Raw genomic sequence first — 25205 nt, 5'->3', positions numbered from 1 at the left:
CTTTTTTCATCTTATAATCACCTTTGTTTTCTTGCTACCATGTAAGAACTGCTAAGATTATTCTGTCCTCAAGGGTCTATTTTTGGCTAGGGAACTGTTAGCAACATTATTTGTCCATTTGGTGGACTGACAACTGTGGCATAGTACAAGAAACTACTAGTCCTCTGAGGACCTGAGGAGAAGATCCCTTTGGCCAAAGAAAGATCTATTATAAATAAACCTGGTTCTGGGTCAAAGGTACAAAAAGCACAAACTCCCCAATGTTGTTCCTCCTTTTCTAAGTGAAAAGGCAGACTCCAGTTATTTTTTTTGTTATTGTCACCTGAGAAGCTAGTCCAGTCTTTTATGTCTTTAAAACCCCATTCTGCTATTTTGGAACCAGAGACCTTACAACCACTGCCTACATACTTTTCTTAGGGTTAGGCTACCAATAAGTTCTGGGAGTATTTATAGATATTCTCTATCTTTCATCCAAATGATTGAACTAGGAGAAGTCCTGAAGTCAAGGAATCCCTTAGACAACATGGGCAAAAGAAGTGATGTGCAATAGAATAGGAATGGGGAATCTACCTGTGGTAAAGGAAACACTATATGATACCTGGTGTACTAAAAGCTTAGCTCCTTTCTAAGGAGCACTCTTTGACCAATAGAGCTGGGTCAGGAAAACTAAATTTCAAAGTCACCTAAGACCTCCTTAAATCAATAAATGATCACATATTTTTACTTAAGCATAAGGATGATCTCCACATATAAATGTATATGTTCACACATTTTGGTATATTTTTTTAAAATGGCAACCTCAAATTACAGGTCTGAATCAGAACTCAGAACCATACCCAATCATCCTTTTCCAGAAAGACCTATATTTAATCCATTTCATAAAGACACATCTTTACAATCTTTAGGTGAGTGTCCATGTATTCAATATACGTAGATAATACTAAAAATAGAGAATATAAAAATTTAAGAATAAATACAAATGATATTAGAGGGTGGATGATAATGAAGAAGACTGATCATCTCTTAACAGAGAGGTAATTGACTAATATGCAGAATGGGAAACATTTTTGGATGTGGTCAATGTTGGATATTGTTTTGCTTGACCATAGTTATTTGTTCAAAGGGCTTTATATTTTATTTTCCCTAAGAGATAGGGAGAAAAATGCTTGACAATTTAAAAAAGATTAAATGAAGAATCATTACGAGAACAAAAATCTCAAATTATATTTTTATTACTATGAAGGGTAGGCTAGGGTGCTATCCATCCCTTTGGAGGATTGCTATAACAGGAGAGAAGGTAATGGAGTTGAGATTCAATAGGTTATAGGTCCTTCTTTAGCTTGACTTAAAAAAAAATCTTTTTGGTCTTTTGTGGCCTGTGTGATCATGTCATTTTCTACAATCTATGTAGCTTTTATAGTCACATATAAAATTTTGGTTGAAATGAAAATTAGATGCCTGGCACATACTTCTGGTGTTCCATGTTTTTATTTGTAATTACAGGTGTGTCATCCTGAAGCTAAAAGAGTAAAATGATCCAATTTTATTTTCAATAAAAAAATTATATAGTCCCAGATTTTCAAGTGTAAACCATAATCCTTATTTTGCTTTTACGAAATCCAAAAAGGACTTTAGTGATAATTTTTGAGTGCCATATGAAAAAGGACTCATGAAAATAGAATGCTGAATGTTCTTTTTATATTTAGGTTTAATTTATGAGTTTTTAACAAAACTATTTGAGATGCCGTTTTTCATTTTATATTACAAAAGAAAGAAATCAGGAAAGATATGCTTAGAATGTAAATATAGGAAGAATATAGGCTAATCAATAAAAAGCCTTCCTCTTTATCCCTTAAATCCCTTAAAGTGGTAGACGTGGGCATCACAACTAAGGACATACTGCATTGAAGATTTTGGTGTTCTCCAATTATCCAGTAAATGCAATGAAGAGTACTTTAATTCACATTACACTTCTATTGTTGAGAAAATATTTTAAACCATCAATGCTGTAAACTTTCAGGAAGGGACCCACTAATAGTAGAAACATGAATCATGAAGAAATAAGCCCTTCTGGTCCAGGATACAACAATCTAGGAAGACAATTGAAGCAGTGCATAGGTAGAGATGGCTTTGTGTAGATAGCTTCAATTCTGGAAGCTAATCCTAGGAATCCATAAATCCTGTGTAGTTTAGGTTAAGTGACATTCATTATCAAGAACACCTACAGGAAAAACTTGAAAATTGAGTCATAGAAAGAATGATTAGATTACCTGAGGTACACATATCTCTGCTTAAGTGAAGGAAAGAATGGCAGGAAGATTACTTTTCTCTGCAGTTGTTTTATAAAATCATGGTATGGTAAGATTGGGTCTAAATAATACTGTATTGAGTTTGTGTTGTCTATATCTTTCCCCCAATCTTGAAACAGAAAGTCTCTGTTCATTTTATATCATTTACTGGATATAAATAAATCATACCTCTCATATAGATTGCCCTAATAGAAGGTTTTATTTATTATGTTATTATTGTTTATAGCTCTCACTTTTTATATAGGCAGAGGCACAAAAATTAAATCATAATATACAGGTGACTGAATTTTTAAAAATTCTTCCTTAGTCTTTCTGCTCTCTTAATGATAATAAATCATATTACAGCTTACATAAACAGCATGAAATCACTTGAGCATCCTAAGAATCTCAGACAAGCTCTCAACAGAACAAAAGGGTAAAAATTAAAGGAACTCTGCTCATTATGAAAAGATGGGTAATAGTTGTTGAAACAATTATACTTATTTCTTCCAGTGTGGACTATTTAACAGAAAATTCTGTTAGCAACAGCTTGCCTAAAAAGCAACCCGGGGGTGGGGTTTTCAGTCAGCCAAATTGGGTGCCTCTGGAGCATCCAAGATCAGCTTTGGACTTGGGTCAAAATGGGCCAGGTCCAGAAAGCCTGCAACCTCCCTGGAATGAAAGTACTCCAAAAGAATAAAGCTAAGCAATCTGCTCTTTACATGTGAAAACAAAGTGCTTTCTATGTTTTCTAAACATGAGAGGATTTTTGGAAGAATTTTCTTGGGTCCAAATGGATGTTCTGGTAGTGCTAGACAGTGGCAGGAGGTAGCTATAGTTTTGAGGTAAAAATCAAGTCAAAATTGCTATAACAGCCTTTCCCATGGGTCAGATTCTAGGGTAAGTGGAGAATAATCCAAGAATAAGGAGGCCAGATACTGCAAGAACATTTAGTAGTTTCAAGGGACTAGGAAAAAGTCTCTCGATTCTGTTTCTTTGTATATTTGGGGTTTCCAGAAGGATGAGGCAAGCCTAAAAGCTAGTAGGCTTTTTTTCAGTACCTCTACCATTTTCCATTGTTGGCAATAAGAATAATATTTCACATTCATAGCACATTTCATAACTTTACAACACTTTTTTTTGGGGGGGGGCAATGAGGATTAAGTGATTTGCCCAAGGTCACACAGCCAGTAAGTGTCAAGTGTCTGAGGCCATATTTGAACTCAGTTCCTCCTGAATCCAGGGCCAGTGCTTTATCCACTGAGACGCCTAGTTGCCCCCATACAAAATGTATTTCTAATGAGAATTATAAGGGTGTAGGTTTTACAAGTATTACTAATTCCCAGGATACATTAGTAATAGAAGGTAGATGAAGAGATATATCTTTCCCCTTACACTATTTTAAAAAAAAACTTTGCAATGTATTTGAAGATTTCTCTACTTCTGAGAATTTTAAGCAAATCCTCTATAGCCAACTCCTGATTATTCAAACTGATCATATACCATAGAGGATTTTTAAAGTTCTTTATTTGTCCCTTTTCCCACAAGAACTTTGCCCATTTCAACACTTATTAACATTTCCAAAAGACACGTGAGAAAGCAATAGATTAAAAAAAATATTTTGCAGGTTACTTGTAGAAAACTTGTTTAAAAGTTACATTTTGGGCAGCTAGGTGGTACAGAGGATAGAGCACTGGCCCTGGAGTCAGGAGTACCTGAGTTCAAATCTGGCTTCTGAGACTTAACACTTACTAGCTGTGTGACCCTGGGCAAGTCACTTAACCCCAATTGCCTCACTAAAAAAAAAATGACATTTTCAGGAATTTGAAAGTAAAGAGTGAAACTGATTTGAGGGTTATCTGTGGAATTTCCTTTATCAAAATAAGGCTACCTCAATTTACTCTGAATATGGATGTCCTTTAATGGATCTGTGAACTCATCAGTGTGGACATTTCCTCTAATAGTAATGCATCATAATGCCTTGCATAGCTCATCCTGTGGATGCTTGTCTGTTTCCTCTTATCAATACTACCCAGTGGGTAAACACAATGTGGTGTGTGACTTTCCTCTCTTACTTCAACATTGTCTTCATATAAGAGTAGCATACAACTTCTCAAATGCAATCCAACTCATTATCTTGCACCTATTCAATGTTAGGTCTAGCTTATACCGATTATCTGTGATATCTGAGGACATAAGCATTGATAGACCAAATCTAATAGGCTGCCTAGCCTATTGAAAAACAGAATCTGGCCAATAGGCATGATTTGTTCACTTTTTAAATTCTTTTTTGGATTGTAAAGTTGACCTCTTCTGAATACTTGTGGATCTTAATTAGGGGTTCTGTAGTATTCCAGTGCTTAACATAATCAATATGACGTCATTCATAAACAAGAGCATATAGAGAATCCCTAGTCCATTTGTAGTCTCTGCTTAACACCTTCTATGACAAGGCAGATACATTTGGTGGGCATACTAACTCCCTGCATTAAACCTTCCTTGATAGAATTACCAAAGTCACTTCTGTTATTCCATCTGTTTAGGAGTACTGGATGATCTTGATTTATGCTTGGAGAAGCCCTTTAAGGGTAAATTTTGTTCTACTGAATAAAACATATGTTTAATAGTCAATCAATTGTAAACACAGTGGAATCTTATATTCCCAGCACGTCCAGTCAATTGTGCAACTAAAGATGTGGTTTGTTGTAAAATATTGTTTGTGAAAGCCTGTCTATTCACTTCTCACATTTTTAAAATCAAAGATGATATCTTTCCATAGATGAATCATTCCCATTAAGATTTTGTAGAAGTGAGAAAACAGACATTTGGGTCAGTAGTTGTTATGACATCTTGATTGCTTTTATCTTAAATCCCCCCCCCCAATTATTTGGTATCTTCTCTTCTTTCAGGCATCTTAAAAACTGATCTCTCAATGCCTTTAAAATAGTGTGATCACCAGTATTGTTTTCCTATGCATATGTATGTTCTTGTCCTTTTGCTCTTCCTGACTTTAATTCCCTTAGTGATGTTTCCACTTCCTTATGCAGAGCATCATGGGCTTTGATGCAGCATATAAATGTGGTGGCTCCACTGTCATCAATGGAGCAAGATGTTTATTATAGGAATCTTGACAGATCTTTTACTGTTTTTACCTGTTTATTGTTCTCCTTCGAGTTTATTTATTTAGTGCTCTTGGGATAATCTTATTTAATTGGGTTTCACATCAAAAATTCAGAAAATTCATTTTTTTCTGATATAATTTCTTACTGTTTTATGAATTAATATAGCTCATAATCTACTGTACTTGGGCATTTGAAAGCAAATGCAGACTTTCAATTATATTGAACTGTATTGTTTAAAAAATACTACGGTTGAGTCTAGTCGACATATATGGTGTAGTGAATGGAGCAATGGACTTGGAATGAAATGATCTGGGTTTAATTTTCTGCTTTCATCTTTTTCATTTTTTTTGATGAGGGGAAAGCTCACAACCTCTCTAAGCCTTAGGTTCTCATTAGTAAAAGAGAGCTAATAACAAACATTTATGAAGTGTAGACTATGTCGCAGACACCATTCTAGACAATACTAATATGTATACAGAAAAGAAACAAACCATAATCTACAAATAATAAACAGAAAGAGAATAAATTCAAAGTAGTTGAAAATATACCATGTTTATAAGGAAGAACAATGACTATGGGGGCGGGGGGGGGGTAAAAAAGTGCTTCTATTGGAAAGTGGTGCTTGAGCTGCATCTTGAAGAAAGAAATTTTAGGATGCTTAAGTGAGGAGGGAATGCACAATAGTCATGTAGCTGACTAGTACAGAGGCATAGAAATGGGAGATATTTAATTATAAGTGAGGACCAAAGAGAAAGACAGTTTGGCATGACCATAGGGTTTGGGAGAAAATATGCTATTTAATGGTCCTGGAAAGTTATTTGAGGGCAAGCTTGTAAAGGCTTTTAAAAATTTATTGTGAGGAAAATTGTATTGCAAAAGTTATTATTAATTTTCTTCCACATTGTTGGGATTAACAATGAAAAAGTAATTCTTAGTTACCCATCACAGATAAATAAGCAAATAAGTTGGTAGATAAAGACTAATTGATTAATATGACCAAATAAAATGATTGAGGTGTAGCTGTCATTTAAAAAATTGTTTTTAAATAAAAATTTGAGTAGTTTTAAAAGCAAAAATAAGCAGAAATCACAGTGAAATTGGCTGAGGAACATCAGAGCATAACATAATTGAAAACACTGCACAGTACACAAAACTCAAGAACTTTGCTCCATGATATTACATAATAACACTACTGTAGCCAGTTGAAGCAACTTATCTTATTTTTTTAAGTTTTGTTTTGTTTTTGCAGGACAATGATGGTTAAGTGACTTGCCCAAGGTCACACAGCTACTAAGTGTCAAGTGTCTAAGGCCAGATTTGAACTCAGTTCCTCCTGAATCCAAGGCCAGTGCTTGTGCCACAATTGTGCCACCTAGCTGCTCCCTATCTTGGTTTTTAAAATTTTAATTTGATGTCTTTACTGATACCTTCTAGACAACATGGACAAATCTTCTTTAAATGACTCTAAGCCTCATGGCAATGAATTAAATACAACAAACGTTTAATGAGCATTTATTATAATTTTAAAAACCCAACACATTTTATCCTCCTGGAGTTTACATTCTATTTCATATAGAATTTTTATATACAATTTATTGGTATAAACACTAATATTTCTATATCCCTATCCCTATCTTGTTATCATGAAATAGTCTTAGGTTTAAGTTTTATTAAATAAGCTAATTAAGGTAGGATGATCAAAATTTCTGAACTCTTAAGTAACATGACTGATTTTCTTACTGCAATACCTAACGCATTGGAGGTGCTCCTGCACAGCACAGTTCAATTCAGTTCAGTTGACAAATGGGGATGGTAAAATCAAACCTGATTGGAGAAAAACTGCCAATATTATCCCCTTTGCTATTACACCATCATAAAAGCATTCTGAGTCCACAGTGTCTTATAGTTGGGATTGGAAAATTATGGCTCAGTGCCTGTTTTTCTATGGACACATTAGCAAACAATGGTTTTTACATTTTAAAATACAATTTCTATTATTTTAAATACAGGTTATTTAAATACAATTTGTCTAAAAGTATAAAAATCATCCTTAGTCCACTCTCCAAACAACTACAGGGGCAGCTGGACATGGGTCTGGTTTTGACTTACTCACCACAGTTCGATGACCCCTATATAGAGTCTAAGACTGTCTTTCTGTCTTTTTTTTTTTGTAGTAGATGTTTTTTGTTTGTTTGTTTGTTTTGATTTGACTTGTTGGTTTTTTTGTGGGGCAATTGGGGTTAAGTGACTTGCCCAGGGTCACACAGCTAGTAATTGTCAAGTGTCTGAGGTCAGATTTGAACTCAGGTCCTCCTGAATCCAAGGCTGGTTCTTTATCCACTGCGCCACCTAGCTGCCCCTAAGACTTTCCATAGAATATGCCAGAGAGAAAATGCTTCACTTCAGAGAACAAAATATGGGTGAAGAATACACGCTGTAAGTAGTATAACAATATGGTTTATTGAACTTAATGCAAATGCTAACGTAATCCTGCTAATTCTTCATGAAATGTTACTGGAGCAAAATATATATTTTTCATGAAAGATTTGCCTCACAACAACATTATGTTCTATTATGGCAAAAGGGTCAATCAATGCACACACATGTGTGTGTATCTATCTATTTATCTAGAATATATGCATATTATATATATATATATTTAAAGGGGTATTACAATTGGAAATTGAGGGAGAAGAATGGCATTGTGGTTTTGTGGGAAGAGCTTAGGATTTTATGTCAGAAGACTAGGATTCTTGTGCTAATTCTTACACAATCTATTTAAAGGTCCTCTGGAAGGATGTTACTTCACCCTTAAAATGGAGACTCAGGTCAATCTAACAAACATTTACTAAAGGTAAGGGGTGGAGATATAAAACAATTACAGTTACCTACCCTTAAGTATCTTACTAATTCACCTAGAATACTGTAAAGACTATTTGTTGAAGGATCAAATGGGATAATATGGGTGAAAGGATTTTGATAATTATAAAGAATGTAACCACCCTGAGGACAGGTACTATTTCCTCTTCTTCCTTGTGGCATCAAAATCTAGCATGATGTTTTGTATACAGCAAACACTTTAATAAATGTTTGCTAAATTGAATTACAGATCTATAAATGTATTATTAAACCAAGTAAAACTATCAATTACATGAATTTTTTTCATCATAGCTTTCCCAATCCCCCCCTCCCCTTCCCTTAATTTTCTACTTATTCTTTGTCCCCTGCTTCATCATCACTTCCTGTTATTCATTTCTTATGCCTCCAGTCACTCCTTTCCTGGGCTTCAATTCCACTGGGAATCTCTTCACTGGCCGCCTGCCAGCTATTAATGCAGTGCTATTTATAGATCAGAAGATCTCAGAGGTCAAGTAGAAATGAGTCCCACCCATTTCAGCCTACCTCTAGTCCTGAAGTGACCCTATTTTCAAACCCCTTGGGTAAGAAAATAGCTCACAAAATAATAGTCAAGTTCAATATTTTCGAGCAGCACCAGGGGAGTTCAGAAGTAGGGCCACTCCAGGTGTAGAACAGGAATGATGAAAAGAGCTCATTTACATCCAGGAATCCTTCTTTGGGCTTCACTTGGTCCAATGCCAAAATGAAAACTTTGAATTAATAGCAAGATAATCTGAAAAGTTTTGTTTAATGAAGAGTATTATAAAGCACATTCAATATAATAAAATTTCTAAATCTTGCTCCCATGGTCCATTATATAAAGGGCAAGGCTTGGCTATGAAATGATTATAATATGAATAATGTGAATGTATGTGTTAAAAATAATTAGATGGAATATTTCTATTCTGTGGCATTTTTATTCTGAAGTCTAAATACTATTATTTGTATCTAAATTATATTACTGCCACCTTCTCTACTAAATTTAACAGTCAGGAATATGGAGAACTAAGCATTTTAAAAAACTACTTTTATAAAGTTACCATTGCATGTTTCTCTAAAACCGTGAAAAATGCATACATGGACATACACATTATGAAATTATAATGCATATGTGTTATAATATAGAATTGATACAAATATACATTCAGTTAAATTTAGGGTGTTCCAAAAGTCTTAGTGTACCTTTAAGCTTTAATAGCTTAATATTAAATCTTTCATAGTTGGATATTAAATTATTAATAATTATCATTACATACATGACATGTTAATAACAAAATGTCACCAAAACTTCTGGGGACAATCCATATTGTATAATTATATATGTGTGTATATATATGTGTGGTTTTTTGTGAATACATATACATACACACCTCTATTAGTATGGATACTTACTCTGTTTGTACAGATAGCAACTTCTAAGTTGCTTAAGTAAATGTCTTCACAAGTTTTTATGGTCAAAAGCATGTATTGCTTAATGGACCTTTTTTAAATAAAAGAGAAGCCAGAGTTAATGACCAAGTATTTTTCAAAGAGAAGAAGATTGAGGCAGAGTGAAACTTGTCCTATATAATGAAGACAATCAATATCTATATCTCTTTGGCAGAATTAGGACCCCAAATTTATTTTAATAATTTTCTCAACCAAAGTACAATAATTCTTTCCTTTCTGCCAATGTTTTAAGGATGTTCAGAGTGTGAACATAGAGGAATCTTTGCTGTATGCAGTAGATATTTATCCAGTACATAGGCTTTATGTTCTTTCAAGATGAGAACCATATCTTGTACTTTATTGGATCCCTCCTCTCCAATATGCCCAAGCTCACTTACTTGTACCAGTAGGGTGTTAGTAAATATTTGTTAGTTTACTTTGGTCTCTATTCAGAAAAAATGTGGCATTTTAAACTAACCGCTCATAGCCTAGGTTATAGCCATTTTGTATTTAGATAGCACTTCAAGTATTAGGTTTAAAAACAAAAACTTCAGTGGGATGGGATGACTTTACATGTTATTTTCAGTCAAATGAAATAGAATTTGTAAAACAGCACGTGTCTGCCACACTTATTAATTTATTAATGCTTAATAAATGTTTGTTCTCCTTTCTTTTCCTTTTCACCCTTAATGTACTGTCAAAATGTGTAAAACTCATCAAAAAGTCATCTTTAGGAATTCACTATCTTTTCTAAGTTCACCAGTACATGGAATATAATGGGAAAGAGCATTTTTACTTGAAGCCCTTTATCCTCTTCAGTGTTTCACCTCTAGCTTAATGAAAGGAAAATCAGCTTCATCTAGTTCTGGCTTGTTAGCAAGTTGTCCATTGTACTATCATTTAAAGCATTATGTCCCTGACTCTAAAATAATCACTTTACTAAAGCCTGCTTTCCACATACCATTGGCTGTTAGTTCTTTATTTTTTCCAAAAGAAAATTTCTTTGAAAATCCAAGGATTTACTATTGGTTATGAATTTTAAATGCATTCAAATCTGTACATCTGAATATATCTGAAAGAGTTCAGAACTTTTTTGTTCCTATTCACATTAGCAATGATCGAATAGATATTTTCTCCTTATTCCATAGCCTGTCACTAATTGAAAAAAATATGAAATTCTAAGAGGCCCAAATTGTAATTTGCTGCATTCGACTCTATGAATCTGAAAACCCAAATTTACTTTACAGATAGGTTTACTGCATGACAAAATTCATATCAGCTAAGTGCCAGATTTGGAGTTCTTACTAATATAAAAATAATCATCATAAACAACTCATTCCACTTGGCTTATTATCACTATAACCACCAACACTAGCATCATAATCTCCACTAGTCAGTGTGTAGGGGAAATATTTGCTATTCTCCAAATGACATAGAGTTTGGGATCTTTTCCTACTGACCACACAGCATTATGCTATTAATATATAAATCCACCCTGATTTCCAGCATAATTATAATTTTTATGTCAAAAGATTTACAGCTTCATCACCCCTAGCAATATTTCACAGCTGTCGAGAATGATTTATGCAATAATGACTTAAACTGTGAAATGAAATCCTCAAAGGAAGGGCTGTCATATATTCCTACTGAAAATAACTTGATTTTTCTTTTACAAAATGATACTCTGATGAACAATACCTCCAGTTATAGGTTGTAAATTCACATAAATAAAGATTTGGATAGTTTGGTTTTTTCCTTGGTTGTTAATAGAGAAGCACACAGTTTTTGGAGTAGATAGGAACTTCTTGCAAATACATATTTGAGGTTACACAACTTTTAATGACTCTGGAAAACTTTGGAAACAAGCTCTAAAGAATAATGGCTCCCATACACAATCTTTGCTATAGGTTTTGTTCTCCTATTCTGACTGAACATGACAATAACTCTTTTTTTTCCTTTATGTGATTTGTTCATTTGGTTTCTTGGCCTCACTATTCCTATTCTTAAGATGTTGCTAGCTTTTAACTGAAAATGACTGGAAAGTAACAAATGGAGAATAAATTAAGGAAACATAGATTGAATATACTAAAGGAAATAGCCTCAGTAATAAAGAATTAAGGAATCATTAGGAAAGCAAAACTATGTTCTTTCTACCCTAATGTCAAATGTTAAAATGTCAGGAAATAACCATGATGTGCTAGCAGATCTACAAGGAGGAAGAGTTTCAAAGCATTTTCAAAAGCATTGAGCTTCTGAACACTCATTGATTTTTTTGTGGGAATCATGGGGATAAAGCCTATATATGTTGAAGAGCCTACCCAAAGCTTCTTAACCAGTAGCCAAAATGTGAGCTTATTGCATCCAAGGCATAGACATCAAGCCAAGTGAGCATCATTTCACTCTTTTGGTATCTTTGCCATCATAGTTCAGCATGGAGTCAAGTGGTTACCCGGGGACATTCAAGCTATGTAATTGAAAAGACTTTTATTCCTCAGAAAACATTTAAAAGATTTTATTTCCTCTCCACCTTATTTGTCAACAAAGACAAAATAGTCACAATCTCTCCTTAAACATTAAAGCATCTTAAGTACTGACAACTGAGTTAAAACAGAAAAGGAAACTATCAAAAGTGGAATTGTCATTCTATACAGTTATATGTGTGAACATATTCTGAAATAAGAACTCTAAGTACTCCAAATCTTTAAAATACACACACACACACACACACACACACACACAGAGTCATGCACATACTAGGCTAAATCCACATAGTTAATCAAAGCACCCACATGGATACATTCACATTAGCCACATTCCCATTACAGGCATTTTAATAACTACCTTTGTGGCTACATTTAAAACATCTTATTTGGGTGCTTTTGTACTAAAGGAACAATTTTACATTACAGAATGCAGCTATACCCTTTCCCCTATCCATAATATATGCATTGCTGCTTGAAGTGTATAACAACTAAAATGGGAAAATGCAGGCTATTAAAAGATAGACACTATCTAGGGGGATCCAAAATCCCAAATGAATTTCCTACTTGAACTCAAGAGATAAAAGAAAAAAAACAATTAAATGAGAATAACTAGTATACGACTCAATTGACATCAACTTTTACAGCAATAATTGAAACAGAGTCTGTGTCTATATGATGCCAAACATTCAGGAAGAAAGCAGTGGGATGGGGGGGAGGGGAAGAATGTCCTCAGACAAGAATTCAGATGTTTTCAAATATCCAAATGCAGGTGTTTTGGTTCTGTGTAGGTGGAAGAAAAGTCTAGCAAGTAATATATGCAAGAAATCTTATATTTCCCATGATGCCAGAAACAACTGATTAAAAAGTAAAGATATAAATTTTAAAATGACTTTTTTTTCTCTTTGTGCCCCCAAATAGCCATCAGAATGATACTATCATACAATAAAAGGACTTACTGTTGGCCAGAACTGCTGGCCATTTTTAAGAATACCATGTCAATGTTGGATATGGATTGACATGTTGTCAAAGCATAAATCACTAATCTGATGATAGTTTTACACCATTCAATTTTCACAATACAAGAAGTTAGAGGGAAGAGTTAAAACTTTTGCTTATTTGATTTTATACTCTATAATATATGAAGCAATGAGTCACATAGAGTGATTGAAGGTTTTATCATATCAAACATAATCTTAGCAGACAGCACTTTCCCAAAGACTTCTACCAATCAAGTCATCATAAAGTCATGTGAATGTGCTTTAGTCAAAAATTCTAACTACTATTCACTTATATAATATGCATGAGTTTCTTAATTTTAATACCTTTTATTGTTGTCATACTGTCAATTTCATTAAATGTATATGGTTTGAAAAATTTCATTTGTCTTGACTATATCTGAATATCTACATGTACATGTGTATATACACATACTTGTATTTATACTCACACATTCCACTAAATATCTATTCATCAAGGAATATATATATATATGTATATATATGCATGTATGCATGTATACATCTGTATTTTATATCATTTGACTATCACCAGCATGGATTGAAAAATGTATGCCCTTTAATTTAAACTATGACCTTACATTTTGAAAGTTCATTAAATTTTCAGTAGTTGTAAGGTATAGAAAGTAACTTCCATGATGCCTCATTTCTAATTATAAGTTAAAAACAAAATTTCAATAAGTGAAAAGTTTTTGCTCTTTGACTGAACATAGACTGACTAGGCAGGTTTCAGCACACCCTATTTATATGCTACTCAACGTTGGATATCAAGAAACAAAGATAATGAGAAGTACCTACTAATAAATACAGCTGAGTAATCTTAGAAACTCCTATAGCTAGCTATAGTTTATGGTTCAGAAACATAGTTTCCAGAGAAGATTTAGTTATGAACTATTTTCTTGCTGTGTAAGTACTATGATATTAAAAATGGTAGATAGCCTTTGATTACTCAAGGAAAAAATTAAGCAGAGAGAAAAACTCTTCCTCATTGGATCATTGGGTTACTCTACTTGCTAAAAGGTTTAGGTGCAGTAGATTGCCCCATGAAATGAAGTAGCTTATATGATTTTAATTCAGTAAAGTAGGGCTCAAACTCTAAATACTATACACAACATGGAGCAATCTTTCTGCAGTAAAAGTAATTGCCTATATCATCCAGTTGGGATTTAAATACTGGGTGTTTTTTTCCCCCACATATGCACATAATAAACCATTTCAATGGACACAAACAATCAAATTTAAGGGATTCTCAATAAAAAGACTTTACCATTTTTATGATAGTAGGTGACCTCCACTTTCCTTTCCTCCGACCCAAGCAATGCCTGGGCTATTTGGGCAATATCATGCCTCTTGGTCTCTGGCCCATGAAGGAAATCACAGGTGCATGGTTTCTGCATGACATCTGGCCTGGAGAATCCAGTCATTTCACAGAACCCATCATTGCAGTAAATGATAGCACAGTTCTGCACTCTGGCATTTGCAATGATGAATTTTTTATCTGTAATAGAAAGACAGTGATGCACATTTTTTTAAAAAAGCTTCCATAAAACTCCCATAAACACAGGAACAATTTGTTGCATAATAGGACTTCAGAAATGCAAATAACATTCTGTAGTGACACTAATCTAGACTTTAAAAAAGCTTTAAACTTGAAAGCAACATTGTTGGGTCATTTAAAGAAAGTAATGAAAAATCATTCCATCAAATTATATGAGAATAATTTAATCTAGTGTCTAGTTCTCAACCCCTATAACTCTCAGGAGCCCAAAGTCTCACAGGGAAGGAGCAGCTGGCTCTATGATATTTTGAGGATACTATTTAATTTCAAGGTAAATATTTTCAAAACCCAAACAGTAAAACATTCTGTAGCTGACATTTCTCTCTGTCTCTCTTTCTCTTAAACCTTGATGCCTAGATAACCTGCTCAACTTTCACATAGTATCTATTTTTCTTCAGTTTTCTACCTGCACCTATCGCATATCACATTAATCTCTTTTTAAGGAATTATAATTTAAAAAACACCATGTGCATCAGTGATACAATTATCACTTTTCTAGCTTTTAGTAATACAAATATTCACCTTTTAAAACCACATGGACTAAAACATCACGACTTTACATATTACTTTTTTTTTCTTTTGATTTATATTGGGTTTCATGTAAGGTTAAGGATGATAATGTACATGTTTCATTTTTTAAAAATCAGAAAACTAGATTCCTCATCCCTGGGCAAAAGGCACAGCAGTAATCTCATACAGTGTGCAAGTTTTTTTCCTTACATAACTTTACAGAATATCAAGTTATTAGATGCAATTATCAAAATAATTCCAAAATATATCACGTTAAATGGGTGTTTTAAATGGTGTGGTTTTAAAAAGTGTTAAATATAAGTTAGCAAGTGTAGATTTTAAAATTAATGTGACTGTGTAACAAGGAGAACTCCATCCACAATAGTAATCCCATATGAGACCATTATATTCCCTGTGGTTGTGGGTTTTACCTAATACATTTTATTTTTCAATAAAAAGAGAAATGCAAGGAGAAATTCAGAGATTAAAGCTGAAATTTTTCAGGTACTCAATGATCTGCATTAGAATGCATCATAGATCAGAAACCTGCCCATGCAGAATATTCTGCTAGGACTATATTTGCATTGATTTAGTGCAAAGTTCAGTCATATGAAAACTAAGAAGAAGCAAACATCACTGTCATATTCCAGTCTTGAAACGTATTCAAGTGTAAATACTTTTTCTAGTTATTCATGTTAAGTTTATTTCAATTAACCACAACATATAGGTCCATTTCTGAATTTCAATAAATAAATAAATAAATAAAGCCGTATTATAAAGACACGTTCCCTTTAAGATAGTGAAATAGTAGGACATGAAGTAGCAGGCAGAGAATGGGGCAGTGGGAGAGGAGGGATCAAATTGCTTTTTACAATGGAGACAGTAATCTAACATGTAAATCAAAATTAATTTCTGAAAGGGTATCCTTTCCGTTACCCAAAGCTTTCGATTTGAATTCACAATGTAACTTGAAACAGCCCGGAGTTGCTCTTTCCATATCTTACAAAGCAGCTAAAACAAAGTACTTCTATCAAAACAGAAAGAGAGGGAGAGAGAAGAGAGAACAAATGAACTTACTTTGCCCTTCAAATTTCCGTATGATGGTCCCCAAAAATGTATTTTGTGGTGCCACATGACCTCTGCGAACAGGCATGTTTACCCGATCTTCGGATCAGTTCTCTCCCTGAACACAAGAGTTCTCCAGTGATCTACACGGCTACAGCCCAGACCACTGAGCGAGCTTCTCTTTGTGACAAATCATCCTCTTTTGAAACACAGAAATCTCTTCCCATTAGCACCACTTCTAGACACACGCTTTTCCCACTGGAGCAAAATCCATTCCCCACACCTTCCTGAGGGGGACCTCGCACCGGACTGTCGTTTGGTGAGATGGTTGGGGGGAGGGGGTGGGGGAGAAGGAAGGAGGACAGGAGGCGGGGGAGGGGGAAAGCAACGGGGTGGCTGGGGGGAGGGAGGGAGTCACAAGTGCAATCGATCTGTTTCTTTACTACCAAACACCGCCAATTTCCCAGAGCAAATGGACTTAACCTGGTGGTTTCCTCGAACAGTGGTGAAGGAGATAGGCGACTTCAGTCTGTTTTTGATGAAGGGGAAGAGCAAAACGGAGGGGAGTCAGCGAGGTTGACGTCCCACCCACATAGACACACACACACACACACACACACACACACACACACACACACACACACACACACACACACACACACACACCACTCACGCTCGTGCAGACACACTCCCTTTATCCTGGGCTTCACCAACCATACAGCTCCGATTACTCAAGCGTGGTTTAGGGGAAATCAGCCAAGACACCTCCCAAACTCAGTGACAAACACCTATATTAGGAAGGTGAGCTCTCCGGCCCCCCAGTCACTTGCTAGATGCCCAATCTCCTAGCCCCTCAGGCTGTGTCTGCTCAAAGCACTCATAGCTTCAAAGAAGAGGTAAAGAGATGTGAAAGTAATGAGGGAGGAACATCCCTTGGCTCTGGTGGTACTTAAAGGATGGGTTTCGGGATTAAGTCTTTAGTAAGGAATGCTTAACCTCAGGGACTGGCAGGTATTCCTGGGGAGCAGAAACGGGCGTTGTTGGGGGTGGGGGTGGTAAAACGCTCTGGCGTATGTATTGTCACCACTGCCTGTCCCTGCCCTGGCTCCGGGCGCGGCGCCACTGTATCTTGCAAGGGCTTCCTCTTTGCAAAGACTATCCCTGCTACGGAGCATGCCCAGCTTCACTGCTAGAGCCTCCGAGGAGTTGAAATGCGCGGGTTGCTGCACTTCTTCAGGTGTTTGGTCTCTGTGGGCACCAGGGAAAGGCAAGAGGCCACCAGAGCTTGTGGTCCAAAACAGAGATGGAGCCTGGGAAGGGTGAGGCAGGACTAAGGAGGGAAGGAACAAAAGGTGGGTGGAGCACAGAATTATCCACGTTGGTGTGGCTTTTTAAGGGCCATTCCTAGTCTGCAGCACATAAAGCTTGCGCCCTATCTTTTTCACCAACTCTAAGCTCCGGTTTAGCCTGGAGGAAGAAACCGAACAGAGACACAACTACCTTGACCACTTGGAGTCGTCCCTTCCACCCACTGACATTAATGGTGCAGATTCACTCCCCTCTTTCTGAATTTCTTCTTTTACATTCTCTCCTTAGGCCCACAGGTTTTCTGGACAAAACTTTTTTTTTTTCCTCCAGAAGGAAACTTGGTAGCACTGTTGTGATTTATTGACGAAGAGACCATGCTATACCGATCACTTAGCAAATCATATCTACCTACATCTCTCAGCATACCAGGTCACAGTCCTTTCCATTTTTTCTCCTGTACCTTTCTTTCCTCTTCAGCCTACTCAGATTCGATTTTAATTGAAACTTAAGTCTTTCCTTCTATCTCTTCTACTTTTCTCTTAATGGAATCTACCACCACTAAAACCTGGGGAAGTGTAACACAAAATCAAAATGAACAACATACATTCTTGCCTCTAGCAAGGAGAGAAGTCTGTCTCACAGTGGCCAGCATAAACAGATATTTGAACATTTTTTTTGGGGGGGGGTGTCAGTTTGGCCCTTTACCCATTTTTCCTCTCTCTGGTGTCAGTCCCAGTTTTGCACAGTCACACACTCAACTCTGAAGTGAGAAAGGGGGAAGAAGGTGTGAGGTGGAGAAGGAGACGAAGAGTTAGAATGTGAAGGGGAATTGTGTATACGACAATTAATAAAGATGAAAGGAGGTTTGGAAAAAAGGCCCATTGAAGTCTCATTTATTTTTACCTTACAGAGAACCAAGCCAAGTAAGTCAAGTAAAACACAAAAATCCTAAGAATTTTTGTTAGTCTCCTACCTAATTTTAAGTGATCAGAAATACATAAGCAATTATTTGACTCCTCAGAGGTGTTTTATTCTGATTTTTGCTTCTTTAGACTTAATTTACACGGAGGCAATAAATGACAGACACACCTTGGAAGGGGGAGAGAGGTTGTCCTTTGATGGCTCAAGCTTTCCAGAATCTCCATGGTTTCTTCCCTCTTGGAATAAAAATCTTGTCATGCCCTCAAATTGAAGCATATTTTCCCTCGTCTCTACTCTACTTTCCTACCACTCCTTACCCTCCAGCCCCCATCTGTCTGTTAGTGCTTTGAGGGCTAAGCAGCAGTTTGGTAAGGAGAGAAGCAGGCGTTCTTTCTCCCCCAGGTGCTGGACCCGTGGAGCTATCCGTGACGCTGGTGCTGACTCCGCTATTAGTAATTGCTGCTTCAATCCAGCAATAGACAATAGAACTGCAAAGTCAGGCAAGCCGAATTGAGATCTTCTCACATCAGCCGCCTTATATGCTTACAGTTCCTGAAACACTTCCCATTTCCACCCCACCCAATCAATCCCACCACTACTCCCCAGTCTTTATCCTGAAGGGCATTAACAACTTGGGAGGAATACTGGCAAACCAACTATTATGTGCAGATTGTAATTAAAGGTCCACGGACAACAGGAAGGCACAGTAATAAAACAGTAAGTTATGTGGAGGTTAGCATGGTAATACTGCTCTGAGCGATTAAAATCAGGCAGTTAAAACTCAGCCAGTATGTACTTCACTATGTGAAATTTGTATTTCTGAATACAGCTTGACATAAGTTATTTATACCTATCTCCTGACATGGTTTCTTAATAGGTAGGACGAGATAGTAAATGTTTTCTGTAGTGATAAGATTGATACTAACTTTCACGGGCTGTTGAGCCTAGAAACCTTTGCCTTCCACCTGTTCTTCCTCTATGGGATCTGGTGTATTCTTACGGGGGTGGGGGTGGGGTGGGGGGGGGGGCTTTCTCTGTCATTCATTTTAAACTTCATTGTTATTTTTTTTGTTAATTACTCACTTTACATTTAAATTCTATCATATGTCTTATAAACCCATTTGGTGGTGTTCTGTAGGTTTCACATTTCCTAACCTCATTTAACTCTCAGATTGGTTCTATTAAAGGATTCAATGTAAGATCATAGAACACTTTCTAACCTATGTATTGTAATTGACTGATCTGAGAAGAAGATTAAAGGCATCCTGTTTCTAAATTACCCTAGTAATCCTGTTCATGCATTATACATTGGTGCAGTGGAGACAAGTACATCAATCAATATTCAGCCAATAATAGAATCAAACCAATGTATGGTAATCATATCTGCCTTGCCTTTTGGAAAATCCTACCCCCCACCCCCACTCAAAGTTGAGACATTTGCAAATTTCTAAACTGTAAAACTTGTTGTAAGTTACTTAGTTCCCTGTCTTTTGAATGTGGAAAGTCCAATGAACTGTACTTATGGATTCCTACCAGACATATTTCCCAACAGATGATCAATGTTTGTCCAGATCTCCAGGGAGTCTGTAGTAATTATTGTCACATTAAAGACAGATAATTTCTTATAGGTTGGGAGAGAGGTAAAAATATAGAAAGAAAGATTAAATTGGATGTTAACTTTTTAGAGCTCAATTTCCCCATTAGTTAAAAAGAGGGAGAGAGAGGGACTTGATGATTTATGTGGCTCCTTCTAGAGGTTCCTTCCAGGTTTAACATGTTATACATCTAAAGAAATGTTGTTTTTAAAAACTCACCTCTTTGATAAAGCAAATAACTTGAATATACTATACTAAGCAGATGAAACAGGGGAATTCAGTTCACAAGTGCATACAATAAATGTCCTTGCAGGTGATAACTGTTTTTTTAAAAAACAATCCTTTATCTGTAGGCCCACTATAAATTATAATTGAATGTTTGATAGATATATTAGCCTTGCCTTCCAGTGGGTATCTATTTCTTAATGCCGTTGTTATTAATCTTGGATTTTACAATGTAGTAGACAAAGGTGAATGGATTTTACCTTCCTTTTTGAAACAAATAGCTTTTAGTTACTTTAAAAATTAGGTGAAATTGTCTACATAGTTTTATTCCATAATGCATGCTTAAACATTTAAATAAATCTAAAAGTAAGTCAATTACCTTTGAAAATTGCATTCAGTTTTTAAAACTTTGTTTTTAGTTTTAGTTTTAGTTTTTTACATCACCCTATTTTCCAAATCTTCCCCTAACTGGTATATTCCCCCTTATAACAAATATTTTTAATAAGGAGAAAAAAAGAAACTATATTAACACACCACTAGGATATTGTTAATTTGTAGCATTTATATAACTTGTAGTGTATGCCTATGGTATAAATATATTTATTGTCTGCAAAGATAAAGAACTTGGGCCAGAATTGAATAAGAGGGAAGGAGGCTCAATTACCTTTGGGAAATTGCCCAGTGTTTTTAATGATGCTAAGCATCTTTCTGAAGCCAAGACCTATCTTTTAAACACAAATATTCTTCCAGTGATGTGGTATAGCTATTAGACATGCAATACCAAAGCCTCTGAAGAATAAAACTTGAAGGTCACTCAAAGGGCAATGTAAAATCTGCAACATATTACTAACAGGGTACTGATCAAGAGTAAACAACATTGGCAGAGAGATGTAGGAATGGAAAAGAAATTAAACAGATCATATGGTTAGGTTAAGAGATAATTGAGCTCCATTGGTATCCACACAATGTCAAGAGGAATATCTATGGCATATTGAATGGACTCCCTATGGAGAATTTATGGGAGAATATGGATATGAGTTTCTAGGGATGAGAGGGTATGGATTGGTGGTGATGTGCAACATTGGAAGGAATATCCACATTGATGATATCATAGATCTATTGAAATGTAGAAACAACATGCACAAAATAATAAATTATATGTGATATTCTCTTCAATTGAGAGGGCATAGTTTGTTATAAAGGTTAATTGGAGAAATATGTAATATGTTTTTAGTAACACATTTTTCCCAGTGTTTTTATTATTTTCTCTATACTTGGTAATTTTAAAAATTTAGTGGTAACTTATCATTTCATTAAATACAGTGGTATCCTAGTAACCTGGCAGATTCAATATAGCTTCCAAAGAAAACTAATTTGCTACTATGGAGTGGGTTAGGCACTGGGAAAATGTGGTTCACTGAAGTCAGTCATGGAAAATGAGTTGAAATCATAAGCCCATTTTACAAGCTTTCAAAGTAACATAGTACATTTTACAGATAAAAGTTAAAAGTGTATATATGTATATTGTACCTAAAACAGTGTTTGTTTGTTTTAATGTAAGAAGTGCTAAATAAATACTTTTTTAATGAATGGTGTGCTGTACTACCTTGCCAAATTGAACTGTGAATGAATGTTCTCTAGGTGCATCCTGCCCTATTTTCCTTTGTGAATTTACTCATATTATCTCCTATACCTGGAATCCATTCTTGTACCAACTATGAACTCTAAGGGGCAGCTGGGTGGCACAGTGGATAGAGCACTGGCCCTGGAGTCATGAGGACCTGAGTTCAAATATCACCTTGGACACTTTCTAACTGTGTGACCCTGGACAAGTCACTTAACATCTTTAAACATCTGTGCCCTTCTGCAGTTATCCTGGGTATATATATTTCCACTGGGCCCTCCCTCGCTTAAATCCAATTCAGCATAAGTTGTGACATCTGTTATGGTCCTCTTGCATAACAAAGGACAAACAACAACAAGCAACTCTATGGCCCTTTCTATTCTTGAAGGTCTGGCCCCAGTGCCATTTTCTCTGGAAAGTTTTTCCTTTATCCCTCAGATGAAAGTGTTATCTTTGTTATTACATTTCTTATTGCATTTTTTTTTGTACCACAAACTGCCCTTATCTTCTTTTGTATTTCATATCTCATCTCCCTACTTTTTAAGCTACAAGAGGATTCATTCTTCTTTGTCTCCCCTAGTGGCTAGCACTGTGCTTTACATATAATAGGCACTTAAGAAATATTTGTTGAATTGGATTGCACCTATATATTTAAATAAAATAGGATAACAAATTTAACTATAAGTGATTAACAACACAAATTAATTTATTTTATTGCCATGCCTGGGAAATGTTGCCACTAAATGAGTTTTAATTTATCCCCGAGAAAAAAGATTCTTAAATCTTCTTAAAGAGTAAATACTGCAACCAAAAATAAAGATACATTCTTCTGATTACCTTCCCTTTCATGGAGAAAAACACCCAATATAATTATGTGATATATTCAATATCATGCTTTATTTCACATATATAATAATTGTGAAAATACTGTTCCAAAAGAAACAGAAATTAGTTCAGTTTCCTTAAGTTAAGGACTTGGGGGAAATTGAAGATTTGTGGACCTCATTTGGATTATCAAAATAACTTTATACCCATTCGCCTTGTTCCTAGCATTTTCCTACTCTCATCTATTTTTCACGTGACTATCAAATTGATCTTAAAATAACCTTGCTTATGTAAAGAATTAATTGTTATTTGGGGTTTTTATGACTGCATCTTTTGGCTAGAATTTAAAAAACCCTGGTGCGCACACTGGCCTGGGGCTCAGGCACAGGACCTCCTCAAACAGCACAGTGGTTGTGGCCCTCACCATGGCACTGGCACCTCATGTCATCACCACTCACCAACGCCTACATGGGCCTGGCAAAATTATAATGACTGGAAGCCCAGTGAGGGCAGTCATGTGACTGTTAGTCAAGGCTGCCAGCCAATTGGCTTAGGGCTGTGTATGGTCAGCCTGGGGTCTGCTGGGAAGAAGAAGGGAGGAGTTTCACCATTCTAGCTTGAAGCTGGAAAGTGACAGGATGCAGGTGTGTGTTCTCAGCTGATTCCTGGGCAGTGGTGTTATTCAGGTCGTATAATTTCCCTTCCCCCATTTTTTTTCCTTTTCCCTTAATTCTATTGATCTGGTTTGTGTTTTTAAGTTCATTCTTGTTAATAAACCCTGTTCTGTTTTCAAGGGAGGCTGTTGGTCTCCTTCCTTGCCCCAATATTGTGGTGAGCTGCCTAGCTAACACTCCCCAATTAAAATTTGGTCCCTACACTTATAAACTTTCCATTGTCTATAGGATAAGGTCCAAACTCCTTAGTTATGTATATGAAGCCTTCTGAAACCTCACCATCTTGATCTATTCAAACTTATTTCCCTAGTCATTAGTATAATTATAGTGTATTTCTTTTGGTGAGGCAGTTGGGGTTAAGTGACTTGCCCATGGTCACAGAGCTAGTAAGTGTGAAGTATCTGAGGTTGCATTTGAACTCAGGTCTTCCTGAATCCAGGGCTGGTGCTCTATCTACTGCACCACCTAGCTGCCCCAAATGTAGTGTACTTTTAAACATAAAAACTATTCATAGCTCACAGACATTACAAAAATAAGCAATGCTGGATTTCCCCTTCCCCTCATAATATTTTGCTGACCTCTGCTTTAGTTCCACAGGGTTTAAAAAAAAACTTTTTTGGTATCATGGACCTCTCTGACAGTCTGATGACACCTATGGATGCATCGGAATATCATTTTTAATTCATAAAATAAAATACATAGCATTTGAAAGGATATTAATTATATTGAAATATAGTTATCATGATATATTTTTAAAAAAATAAGTCCATGAACAACAGATAAATAATCTTTTAAGACAATACACTAATGCAACTAGTTGAGTCCCGCTGCAGTGTAGATATTCCATGTTCTTGTCCACCTCTGAGACTTTACTTTTGCTATTTTGCCTACCTGGAATGTTGTCTCACCTTATCCTCACCAATTTAAATCCAAAGTACATTTTAAGATTTACCCCAAGACCCATCTCATCTATAACTTCCCTGATAACTTTGCTTCTCACTGAGCTCTGCTTACTTTCCCTTTTAACAATGTTTATTGCCTGCTTTCCTCATCTACATGGTATGCTATAATACAAAGGTTTCTCAACAGGAAATCAGAAGACCTAAATTTTAGTGGCAACTGATTAATTTTCTAGCCTTTTGGCTAAGAAAGGCAAAAAGACTACCTCTTTGGGTTGACTAGACAATCTATCCTATCCTTTTCAATTCCAAAAGTGTAAAATTTTAGAGCATGATTCAGGAAGGTTGGTAGACAAATGCCAATTGCAGATTCAAAACTTAATACTATTGAACTTGGGGAAGCTACGTGGTGCAGCAGATAGAGCACTGGCCCTATATTCAGGAGGACCTGAGTTCAAATCTGGCCTCAGACTCTTGACACTTACTAGCTGTGTGACCCTGGGGAAGTCACTTAATCCCAACTGCCTCACCAAAAAAAAAAATACTATTGAACTCCTGCTATGTGAAGAGAACCATGAAGAATACTGGCAGAGGTACGAATTTTAAAGAAGATATAACTTCTGGGCTCATGGAATTTAGTCTATTAGGGGAATATGATGCGTATAGAGATATTAACATAAGAATTCATGATACACATGTTCATTAACAGATCATAGATTTAGAACTGGAAGGGATCTTAGAGTTGGCTTAGTCTCACCTCTTCATT

General features: G+C 35.8%; 1 protein-coding gene across 3 annotated transcripts in view; it reads right to left on the bottom strand.

Annotated features, from left to right (window-relative positions):
- KCNH7 (potassium voltage-gated channel subfamily H member 7) overlaps positions 1-16669 on the bottom strand; it is a 621793-nt gene extending 605124 nt beyond the window's left edge. For 2 of the 3 annotated variants that reach the window (XM_043991002.1, XM_043991003.1), the window contains exons 1-2: positions 16381-16668; positions 14503-14733 (exon numbers count right to left, since the gene is read on the bottom strand). In XM_043991002.1, the coding sequence (XP_043846937.1) occupies positions 14503-14733; positions 16381-16456 (307 nt within the window). In that variant the 5' untranslated portion in view covers positions 16457-16668. Of the gene's footprint in view, positions 1-14502; positions 14734-16380 lie in introns of all 3 variants that reach the window. The other variant, XM_043991004.1, reaches the window with a different exon arrangement.
- Positions 16670-25205: the final 8536 nt, after the last annotated feature.

Source organism: Dromiciops gliroides, chromosome 3, assembly GCF_019393635.1.
Source record: "Dromiciops gliroides isolate mDroGli1 chromosome 3, mDroGli1.pri, whole genome shotgun sequence".
NCBI classification, from domain to species: Eukaryota; Metazoa; Chordata; class Mammalia; order Microbiotheria; family Microbiotheriidae; genus Dromiciops; species Dromiciops gliroides.
The sequence above is the reverse complement of the archived record's forward strand: the minus strand, read 5'-3'. Positions and strand labels throughout refer to the sequence as shown.